The sequence below is a fragment of the Polypterus senegalus genome, chromosome 1, assembly GCF_016835505.1.
Source record: "Polypterus senegalus isolate Bchr_013 chromosome 1, ASM1683550v1, whole genome shotgun sequence".
Taxonomy (NCBI): domain Eukaryota; kingdom Metazoa; phylum Chordata; class Cladistia; order Polypteriformes; family Polypteridae; genus Polypterus; species Polypterus senegalus.
In genome coordinates, this window is record NC_053154.1 from 103,739,885 (window position 1) to 103,752,372 (window position 12,488).

Consider the following 12,488-nt stretch of genomic DNA (forward strand, 5'->3'; position numbering starts at 1 on the left):
GCTCCTTAGCTGCTCGCACTACCTATGAAACTCCAATGTAGTTTCATAGTTTTCATGCAGTACCAAGTGCCGTACAGATACTTAGACGCTCTGAAATCTCTGTTGTGCCCTCCCTGCTCTCTTTATTAAAATTAGGAGTTACAAACCTGCTCACTTGCATGGTTGCCTACACTTTAGCCAACAGCTGGCCTGCTTTGCTGACAGAAGCAGAAGCATGGGATCCACAAACCATGTTGGTGAATTGTAAGTTCTGTAATCCATGACAGTGATTGAAAGAACAGACATAAGGCCGAACATGGTGGTATTAAATATCATAAAGAATCCAAATCGAACAAAAAACAGGTAGCAGTCATAAACCAAATATTAAAAACAAGGACAAAAGCAATAGACCAAGACCTTTGACTAACAGACCAAAATAAATCCAAAAGGCACAAGAATCAAAACAGTTAACAAAAAGAGAGAGCGTCAATGGGTAACTTTGTAAAGGCACTAAGTACAAAAGGTTTGAGTAATGTCACCATATGATCCTTTTTGATTTTCCATGCTTCTCCACCATATGACTAATGCTGCATAGCAAAGAACAGTCCAGGGGCAACTAGATGGAAAAGTGAAAAACATGTCTTTCACATTGCTACTTGTGCCACAGCTTGTATCTCTTCTTTTGTTATGATACTGTTTTGTTTTTTATGGATTCTTACCATTATTTGACATTATCTGCGGTTTTTCTTTTTCTCTTTAGGGTTTTTAGCACATGAAAACTCTTTTTCTGTCATTGGAATTTTGATTAAGACTTAAGTTTTAGTAGTCAGATTATTTTAAAGTCTTTCAGGACTTTTTTTGTAGATATGAACTCTCTACCATTGTCACAACGTTGTGTGCATGGTGTGACGCCATGCATGCAACAGTACAAAGATGGGCACTATGCACTTCTTGGTTATCCAATATTGCAGATTCACATAACACATTGTGTGAGTCTCATTGTGCCATCTTTCCAGTTAATGGCTTTTGCTCTATGCACTTTTAGCAGCAATTCTGGTTTATTGTTTGGGAGTCATCATTTGTTTTATTTGAACTTCCTAGTTTTTATTTTTGTCCTGTTATTTTGACTAAATCCAAAACGTCCTTCTGGTCATTCTAGGCAGTGTATCTGTGATACCTTGCACACACACATTAAGCATATGACTTCCTGGCGGCACAGTTGTAGCACTGACATTTGTATCACTGTAGCCAGTGTAAGTTTCATTCTCACTGGCAGTCTTGGCCTTGACCAAAATTTCCACTCCAATACACTAGTTATTATTTGTTATGGTGATGCTTTGGCTAGCACTACTGCTTCACAGCTTTCTCTGAATTTCAGGTACTGTCCCTATGGAAACATTACATTTTTATCAAAGTCCACTTGTTTTCCTTACACATCCTAAATGTATGTGTTAGGCAGATTAGTGATCGCCCAGATTAGTAAGGACAGTTATGTGTTTGAGGGCCCCTGTAAGAGACTGGTGTTCCATGAAGGGCTTATTCCTACTGCAGAAACAGGTTCAGGTTCCTGCGTCCCTGAATTGGGTAAACAGATTTAGATAATGGGTGATTGGCTGGATTACTTTATTAATTAAATATTAGGCATGAAGATGTTTTTAAACTTTTAATTGATGTAATAAGTTCATACATCTATCCAGTTTTGATCCCACTTCAGTTCAGCCAAAATATGTTGGGCTGTGGAGCTACAGCCTATCCTGTGAACACTTGGTGCAAGACAAAATACAACTTAGGAGATTCAACAGTAACAAAATTATAAAAATAATAAAATTTATTATGAAACAAAAGTTAATATTTTAGTAATAAAGCACTTTTTGGAGCTAAAAAGATGGTGTCCTCTTTGATAATGATCCCTCGATTAATTATTTACATTAATCTGATATCTTTCCCCAAGTTGACCTGTAACATTAGAGATACAATTAGCTATATTTCCTTTTCCAATTGTAGTAAAGGAAAGTCAGTTGACTTGCTCATGCTAACAGATTGTAAGTAGTGGGATGTGAACCAACAACCTTAGGTTTTGAACTCCAAACCTTAAACCAAGGTGCCACACTGCTCACCTATCATGCAGTAAATTAAATGCCTAACGATGCTTTTACTAAACCAGACAGATGCTCACTTCTAAAATGAATCTACATAATTATTAATTAACTGTGATGCAAATTCAGATAAATAATAAAATTCTTCATGTGACCAACGTATTGTATTTGCCACACAATACAACAGTACAAGCTAGCGATGGTCCGGGATTTTTCGGATGATTTTCTATGTAATAACCTTAATAAGTTATAGCGTAATGAAAATTTCATAATTAGATCTGGACCACCCCATAGATTATAACTCTCACTAAATACAGAACTATCACATAAATGAATACAGATTTGTTCAAACACATCATAAACGAAGTAGAAACTAATTAACATAAATGAAAAACAACAATATCTCCCCATCAGCTAATTGTAAAATTATTGCCAGATTATAGTAAAGGAGTCAGAGACAAGCTAGACACAGTCAGAGTCCTAGAGACCATGGCCAACAAGCAGTGTTTTCAGGTCCGCAGTTTTCTTACGCAATTGGGCTATTATTAATCATCATCCACAGGAAAAAATGGATTTTAAACAGACTGAGATTTTTTGGGGTACTTTTTTCAAATAATGTGGTATTTTAGGCTTATTTTTCAACCCTACACCACTGCATTTTTACCATATTTTTTCATCCATCACTCCTCCCACTGCTATTTGTATTTGTTATTGTTCCTTATGATTGTAAAATTCCCCTCCAACCTCCACTGTGTAATGGTATATATCCATTCTATCACTCTGAAATATCTCTGAGGGGACACCCCCCAGCTCAGGTTTTAATTGTAAGTACCTAACCCTCCCATTTTTATGCCGCTCCAAACTTTCTGGTTTGTCATTTTGTCTACTTCAGGTAATGGGCTATTTTTTGGGCAAATCTGCTAATTTTAAGCTTTCCTTGGGCTATACCTTGTGCCCGGTAAACCTGCCAACAAGGTAAAGGGCACTGATTATAAATTAGGATCCACTGATGGAGGAGGCTCTAGTACATTATAGGGCACATAGTCACTCTTATTTATCTCAGATGAATTAGAGTTGGCCATCATTCTAAGACATGCATCTTTGGAAATGAGAAAAAAACTTGAGTAGTATTTGCAGAAAATGCATGGGAAGAATGCACAAATACTACATGGGCATTGATTGATCACAGTCCACTACAGCTGTAAAGCAGCAGCAATAACTCCTAAGCCATCCTCTCTCTACCCTTATGTATACACTGTCACACACATGTGCATGCATGGGAGACAGCTAAGGGGCTTCAGTAATTGTGATTGCCCACTAAGACAAGGCTTGGCTCTGTGCTCTGATCCTTTCTCTCTTTCTCTCTCTGCAAACCAGCTGACTGATGACTCGACCACCAATGACATCGCTCTCATGGACCTGCCCCTTCTTGTCTACCCTCCATATAAAGCAGCACTTTACTTCAGTTCCTTGGTTCTGTTCTGAACTCATGTCTGTAAAGACATGCTTTATTGACTAATCTTCAAGTACTGTATATGGGGTTACCAAGGTAGTACCCCCAAACCTTTTTCTGTGTTTTGTCTACCTTATTTACAACACCAATTAATCTCTTACTTTTATTTTTTATTTACTCTATATACATATAACATCTGTGATTTGTTTAATAATTAATATGTAACATGAGGAAGTCAATTTTCAAATTAGTTTTGTGAGTAGAAGTTTAATATCAGTAAGTGTATAATTGATACGGTCCTTGTGGGGCTATAATAAAATGAGCAGAGGTTATGGCAGATGTCCACCTAGTTATTGGAATTCATCTTTATATCATGAAAGGTAATTTCAAGATTGCACTACATACTAGTTACAGCTTGTTGAAGTAATAAGTGTTGTTCCTATGAATACATGATAAGAAAGATGCTGATGACCATGAAAGGTTTTAAAAAATAGCACTGTAACAAATGCCAAGATTTATGGAACTTAAATGTAAAACAGTGCAAGAGAAACTACACAGCCAAAAAAGCATAAGAACAACAGAAGACCCAGTAGAGGTGTTTGAATTCCTTAAGGTTATAAACAAAGCAAACTATTTAATTTTTTTTTAATTCAGGAAACTGGGAACTGAACCAGGAGTAACAGGATGAGTCTGAGGAAGGGTTGATTCAGGACAGACAAATGGCAGTGTTGTTTCACAGAAAATGTGTTACGTCACAAAACTTGCTGCCAATATTTATATTGTAGTGTGAGACAAATGCTTGATATTTTTAGGATAAAGACTTGTGTTTAATACACTACCTGAAGGTATAATGAACTATTCAAAATGGGCCACTAAAGGCTATTTTCTTGAGATATTTTTTTCTTCAGTGCTGCAACCTGAACAGCATTAACCTACACTGCATGGGTCAGATCACCTCCAACTATTCTAGCGTCACATGAAAGAAATGGTTTTGAGTACTATAAACAACATTTCAATAAAAAAATCACATCACATCAAAATAAAAGTATATTACTCTATTTAATTATGTTAATTTTTATAATTATTTCATTACTTGGATAAACATGGAACCAACCAGTGATCTTATGGTTTTGAATTAATTAACTCCTAGATGACAAAACCATGTTTTTGTAACTAGAAATGGGTACCAGAATCAGACAACTTCTCAAGTTTGATCACAGCTATGTTGCAGTCCATTGCAGCCTATTTTCACGTACGTAAATTCACATTATTTAAAGGAAAGATCAAAGACAAATATATAGTCTTGTACAGCAGATATCCAAGTTTGGTCCTAAAGGTGAACCATTTACACAATCTTCAACAAATAATGTGTTCCAATATGATAATAAGAAGTTCTACACAAACCAAAAGCAAAGCCTTACCTTGGAGCCACTGTAATTAAATAAGATAAAAGCCTTCTGACATGATTTATTGAAAGATGAAAAAAATACACAAGAGCTGTCATGAATCAGAGTTTTGGAATTTAAGTGCATGTGTGAGATATTCTTTTTGTTATATTTTTTATCGTTATGATGGTAATGTCATTTTCTTGGCTAGGCTCCAGCATTTTGTGATAGAAATTTATGGGTGCTTGTGTCTTCTTTATAATGATGACTATTTAAGATGGCAGCATGATAAGGTCATTTTCATAGTTTTGAATTCCAAACATTTTTTTTTTTTTTTTTTTCGTAGAAGCCAAAAGGTGTTCTCTGGGACATAGTCATGTTTTGAATTTTTGCTTGTCTTTTATGCCTATGATTTTTGTTGTGTGCTTTGTACTTTAACACACAGTTCTCTGAATTCATCTGATATTTTGACCTATTCTGCCATTTCTCTTTTTATATCCTGATTTGCAATTGCCATGTTACCTCGTGGCACTTCTGTGCCTCTTTTCAAAATCACAATAGCAGAAAGGCATCATGAATTAAGGAAGAAAAAAACTTTTCAAGCACATAACGCTAAAATCATGTTAAGATTTCTATCTTCTAAAGCAGACATTATGATCCCAAGAACTGCACAATTGAGAAGCTCCAATATCAGAAAAGCAGTACAACATTGAAAGAATATCCTCTCTGCACCACACCAAGACCTAGACAGAGATCACTCCACTGGTTAGAAACAAGCCTTACTTTCCTTATGTTCAATGGTAAAGACATAAACTCTAATAAGTACTGACTAATAATACAGGGTGGTCCAGATCTAATTATGCAGATCCAGATCATCTGGATGACTTTGATGTATGCGGGGACGATTCCAGTTTGGCGCGAAGACGATTCTTCATGTCGTCAGTTTGCACACTTCTCAATGGTTCGGGAATTTTCAGGTAATTTTCTATGTAATAGACTTCATAAGTTATAACGGGATGAAAATTGCATAATTAGATCTGGACCACCCTATATAAGTATCATACTTATTTCTCAAATTATTGACAACCAAAAAACTATGAGTCCATCTGTATGACCAAGATTGTGTAATGCAGAACAACCTCCTGGATGTTGAAAAAACACAAGGAGATGCAAAGACCAACTCCTTATCAACAAAATGGTTATTGAAATATATAAAACCAAATGATCTGAGTATGGCCTGGATATAAGAAAACATTCCATAGTGTATCTCAAGTTTGGATAATCAAGAAATTCCAGATCTGCCTCATGCAAAATTATCAAAATTCACAGTTATTAATGAATGACCGGAGAACAGAAATGTGGCTATTTCATAACCACGAATGAAGCTAATTAAAAAGTTCAGTGAAGACATACAACTGGAATTCTGGCTGGATAAGTGTTTAAAAGTCATGAGCAATAAAGGAAAAGAGGAGAAGTGCAGTTACTAAGGTGTTGATAAAAATAGACGAGATTCAGTATGACAAAACGAAGGCCAACTCATGAAAGAATATTATAGATGACTGAAAATCATCCTTAAAACAGAGCTGAACCCCAAGGACAGAATACAAACAATGAACACCCTAGCAATAGTATAGTTTTGTACTCACTTTCAGGAAGTGAAAAAATAGAGAAGGACAGAAAAGTAAGGAAACTTTTTATAATAAACAATATGCATCATTCAAAGGCAACTATTGAAAGATTATATATTCTATGCTATAGGAGTACTTGGATTAGTAGAGGTGAAAACTGCAAACAGCACAGCAGTATGAGCAACAAGCACAACTCTGTGATTACACCAAGCAAAGACAGACCCATCAGTACAGAAAAAAGAATGAAAGTACCAAAACAAAATTCTCCAATTCAAGAAAGGCAACGGAATTTAACATCAAACAGCTCATCAAAAAGTGTAAATGTGTGGTAAAACTCTAACTTCCTTGATTGGTGCTATTTTGATTTCAACAGAAAAAAAGACATTTGTCTTTTGATTGTAAATATGTTGTATGAATTCATGGATTATTCTTATGGCAGAACAAATTATCATTTAGAGATAACTTTAAATGACATTATTATAACCATCCATCCATTTATAACTTTCACCCATCCTGCTACCTCTTGAAAATGAGGTTGGAATTAATCCTGGATGGAATGCCAGTCTTCCATAGGGCACAGTCATGCAAAAGTGCACACTCACTCAAACTGCACCAATTAAACATGCAAAATAACTTAATACTCATGTCTTCAGATTATGACAGAAAAACTGGAGAATCCAGAGAAACTTCTTCACAATTTCAGGGATGGTGTGCAAACTCCGTATAAATGTTGACTAGACTGAGACCATAGTGGTTAGTGCTTCTGTCTCACAGCTCAATGGGACTTGGGTTTTCTGCCTTGTCACTCTTTGTGTGGTGTCGATTATGCTAATTGGCACCTCCAAATTGAGTGACACTGGGCATGTGTATGAGATGCCCTATGATGGACAAGTGTTAAATCCAGGGTTAGATTTTACACTTCCAGCTAACAGTGACTTTGAAATAGCACAAAATATGGAAGGCTAGATAGTTAAACCAGTCTGGTGTGTCTATATTATTATTTTGATTTGTGGAATATTTAGGATTATTATTTATGTATATGAGTACTTCATTGTGTTATTTATGATATTTTATCAGTTTTTGTTACCAAGGTACTAGACTAATGTGATGATCTTACATATTGGCTTCATAATGTGTTTTCACCATTCAGAGTAATGTGCGAAAGACTCATCTTTTTTTCACAAAGTACTGTAACACAACTTACACTCCACCCAGGGCTGATTCCTGCCTCGTGCCTGACACTGCCAGAAAATGTTCTTGCTCAGGATAGATGACATGCTGTGTAAATGTATGATGCTTTATTATTTTGCAAATTTTCTTATCTACTGTAATTTATCAATTTAGGGTCACATCTACTGACTTGCCTTGGAAGAGGGTGAATAGGCAGCTTGTTAGAGCTGGCCCAGTGGAATTTGTTTTGATGCAGGATTCATGTAATATTGAACTTGTTATTTTCCTCTATTCCATTACCGGAAAGCTTTTGAAGTATGATATATTCGTATGTTTTAAACTTTTAGTACTTATGGAATGTTTCACATTTGGTTGTTTCTCCAGCGACCTGTGCTATGCATTAAAGAGAAGAGTGCACTGAATAAGAAATTCTTGCTCTGATAATATGTTAGTATTCATTTCCCTCCAAAGAATTATCAGAACAAAGAAGAACATTCTAATAATAAACTTAAATGAAATGTACATGAAGTAGATGCTTAAAACTGTTTTGGACTTCATGCATACCTAACGTACTTGTCTCTACTGTCTGCTTATGAAATGCCTGACAGTCTGCGATTTTAGAATCAGAACACCTTTTAGGGAAAGCTGCCCTTAGTAATTTAGCCACCTGCTTGCAGCTGTCTTCTTCTCATGCAACATCCTATAAATAGACTCAAACAATGACCTGCCTTCTGATCCTAGTTGCTCAATACAGTGCTAGTAATGTGTATATGTGTGGCCTGTCCACCTGTCAGCAATATGTCACCTTGTACAAAGTGTTCAAATAGTACTGGTTTGTTTTATGTATTTCAAGCTCAGTTAAACATACAGCTTTACTTAGAGTTTTTACAGTGAATTAAATTATATGTCATGCAGAGATTACTATTCAAGTTATTTTTTACATAGTTCTCTTTTCTGAAGACAGGCTCATTGTGTTTAAACAGAATTACAGAAGTATAGTACAAGAATATTCAATGGTCATATACACAACCACATATTGTCTATTTCCTCTCTCAGTAACAGACTGTAGAAAGCATGGTGGTGCTGCTGCCTTATGGATCCAATGTAGCCAAGTATTCTGTGTCTGAATCCTGTGGTGGTACAGAATTGATTAATTAGTAACTGTGTAAATGAGCGCGAGTGTGTGTGTGTGTGTGTGTGTGTGTGTGTGTACACCTTGTGGACTGGCACTCTGTTCAACAGTTGTTTTCGGCCTCATGCCTCGTGTTGCTGGGATAGGAGTATGTGTGTTAATATGTGTATTAATAATTTATTTTGAAATATCTGTCTCTAAAAATAATGAAACATAATGCAAACAAACATAATACATAGCCTCCTAGAACTGTCAGAGAGTAAAACAAAAAACTTCAGTTCAAAATTTTTGGCCACACTCTTTTGGAATAAGAGCACAAAATCAAATCTTGCTGACGTGGATTAACTGTCACCCACAGTGTCCTAGGTCAAAGACCACACTCAGATGAACATACGTGTCATTCCATCGATGGAGCCACCGTCAGACCTTTACTGCACTACACTGGCACCTTCGTCATTTGCTTGTGCTTAACTGAACTGTGGAGAGCCCATGAAAAGCCCATAGTTGGCCTAACTGTCCAACTGATCCTACGGTACAAACTAACACTATTAGGCTTAGCTTTGTATTTTCTTATTTTTGTTGTATGTAGTTTTGTGTATTATTTCAATTATATTCCATTTCCATATGACACACTGGGCTTGTAAGAGAAAGTACACTGTATAAGAATAAACAGACGTGAATTGAATTAATATAAATCTAAAATTACTACTAACAAAAAATTACCCACATGCAGATTTGTATTCTTAATAAAACTACATAATATGGAGAAAATGTTTACATGCAAATAATAAAAAAAATTTAATTGAAGTGCTAACATAGGGATTGCCTCTTTAACACAAAAGAAGATAAATAACTCAATGTGAGAAGCAAGAATTTCTGGTGGGTAATATGCATTGTGAGAGTATACATTACTATCTCTAATGCAATAATGCTGTTCTTAAGTTTTCCTAAAATAGATAGATAGATACTTTATTAATCCCAATAAAGTTTACTGTTAAATATGAAATAATGATCTTTTTGGTGTGTATATTCACTGCAAGTAAAGCAGTTAAGGTTTTACTAGCTGCTTGTACAATATCTCTTATCAATGCTGGGTGAAATCATTTTTTTAATTATATCGTGTTTCACTATTTGGGGTTACTGCTAATACGGGATCAAGAGGCTGGGGAGATGTCAAAATCGATGAACTGTTTTTTAAAGTAGAGATGAAAAACTGTAATTCATCTACTGCATATAAAAATTGTTGTATAAAATAAAATTTTATACACCAAAATGAAGACTATGGCATATATCAAAAACCAAAGCTTCTAGAATTTAGACAACATTGTGAAAGTATGACCATCATTATATTTCTGAAATATACGCTAACACTGGGATGTTATCTGAGTGTGAGCAAAAAAAGGTAAAAAAACATCCAGCCTGCTTCTGATTACTCTACCAGAAAGGTTCTGTTTCACTAGTAAACTGTTCTTTCCAAAACTCAGCCCACTCTATTTCTTTCCAATGAACATTAGTTAATATTTAAATTTAAGTTAAAAGCTTTAACTGTTATCTCTTTGGTCAATTTGCAGCTCAATTCTAAATAATATCCAGACATGGTTTTATGATTCAAAGCAAAAAGCCCTGAGGTTTACAATTAAATATAATAAAACCTGGTAATTGTACCCGTCACTGTGGCATTAGGCTTACTGTAGTACCCAATTAAGGAGCCTAGCAAGGCCACTTATTCCTTTAATTGAAATTCCATTCCCTGATACTGGCATCCCCCAGACGTAGGTGATATGTATCCACGTCAACAATACAAACCAAAAAATTACAAAAATGTATATATGCATGCTTTTATGTTGAATTACTCTTGTCCAACTATAATACATAGAATTTAATTAAAAGAAAAACAATCTAACCAATTAGGAAGCTAACTGTGAAGAAGCGCAGTTTAATACAACACATTGTGCAAAAGATCAAGAAGCCAAACAGCATGCTCAAGCCAAAAGCTGATGACATGCATCAATAATTTAATTGTAACAGTATCTTGCTTGCATTGTCTCATTTTTAAATAATACAAAAACATGGTGACCATGATAAAAATGTATATTTTCAAAATGTTAACCCTGAGGATGCAAGTAAACATTTCACACTAATTATACCTTCTGACAAAGCATATGTTTGACTGTTATTAATGATAAAGTTTGCAAACAATGTATCTAATTTTAAACCTGTACAGATTTAATATACCATATAATAACAACCATAAATGACTGTGCCAGGTGAGTTATAAACAGTCTTCCTTTTGAAGAGAGAACAGATTCTACAGATAGTAGGAGTATTTTCGAAAAAGGAAAATGACAGTAATCACCATTATCACCATTTACACATAAAGTTCAATCTTCTAATAGAAATCACTCTTACAGATACCATTGCTTTTTGGCTTCCTACAAATATGCTTTTGTGAAACATGCTGTTCTTAAAATAAAGTAAGGTTGTATTGATTTCGTGGATAGTTATTTTTTTAATAACTCAAAAATTGCATATTTGCAATTGTCCTTCACTGCCAAAGTCAAAATTAAAACTGCTGTAGTGTGAACTGCTACACTATTATTTGGCATAATTTATTTTTGTTTAGCTTTTTCTTTCAATGTTGTACACTCTGTCAAGTGGTTTTTCTGACTACTGTTGATTTTCTAAAATTAATTCATTGCTGAATGTTTTCCAGTATGTTATTTAAACTTAATTTCATCTTCTGAATTACTAAATTATAATATAATATAATATAATATAATGCTTATATCCTTTAAAACCTAAAACCAAAGTCTGACTGAAGTCTCTCTAAAAAGGAGAATTGCTGGGTATAATTTTAACCATAAATGACCAAATCTTACAGAGATATATACGAAGATGAAAGCTTACCTGGTGGGCAAACACAGCTATGAGGTGCATCTCGTGTGTCTCGGATCCTAGGTAAGCGAGCAGACAGTTTCTGAAATTAAAAGAATATATATATATATATATTTAATAGCATTGGGTTCTATTTTATTCTGTTTTATACAAAGTAAATATTATATATAATACAATTAAACAGAATCTCTTTATTAACTGCACTAAAAAATATTTAACAATAATGTTGTGAAAAGGATTAATTTAGTCCAATAACTGAGAAAAAAATAAGCATACAACACGTATACTGTAAGAAATAAAATTAGTGCAAACTACGGCTTATGAGCACATAAGAGCAACAGTTAAAAGTGAGGTTAAAAAAGAAAAAAGGTAGCTCCAGTTATACGTATGTTACTATTTACACAAAAGATAATCTTAAGAATTTCTTTTAATATTTAATTACGACAAGAATGGTTAAACAAGAGATGAAGTTTATTAAGAACAACAAGAAGAATATTAAGTATATATTAAAGTAGCTATCAATAATATCAGAGTAGCTAGAGCTAGCATGAAGAATATAGTAAACAATTTGGAAATTATAGAAACTGTAAAGCTAACAGGTTTAAAATAACCAAAATCAAATAATTTTAACATGTAATATGTATCCAGTCTTGTACTTATATATGCAATCTTTTAACGTGCATTTTTCAGAAATCTTTATATAGCAAGAAATTCCTAAGGGCTTAAAGCAAGTAAACATTGTTTTATTGT

The 12,488-nt window shown here is 34.4% G+C and overlaps 1 protein-coding gene across 14 annotated transcripts in view; it reads right to left on the reverse strand.

Moving 5' to 3' along the window:
• Positions 1 to 12,488, reverse strand: part of col13a1 (collagen, type XIII, alpha 1) — a 273,440-nt gene that overhangs the window by 226,778 nt on the left and 34,174 nt on the right. For all 14 annotated transcript variants that reach the window (XM_039755089.1, XM_039755081.1, XM_039755058.1 and 11 more), the window contains exon 2: positions 11,751 to 11,820. In XM_039755089.1, the coding sequence (XP_039611023.1) occupies positions 11,751 to 11,820 (70 nt within the window). The remainder of the gene's footprint in view (positions 1 to 11,750; positions 11,821 to 12,488) is intronic.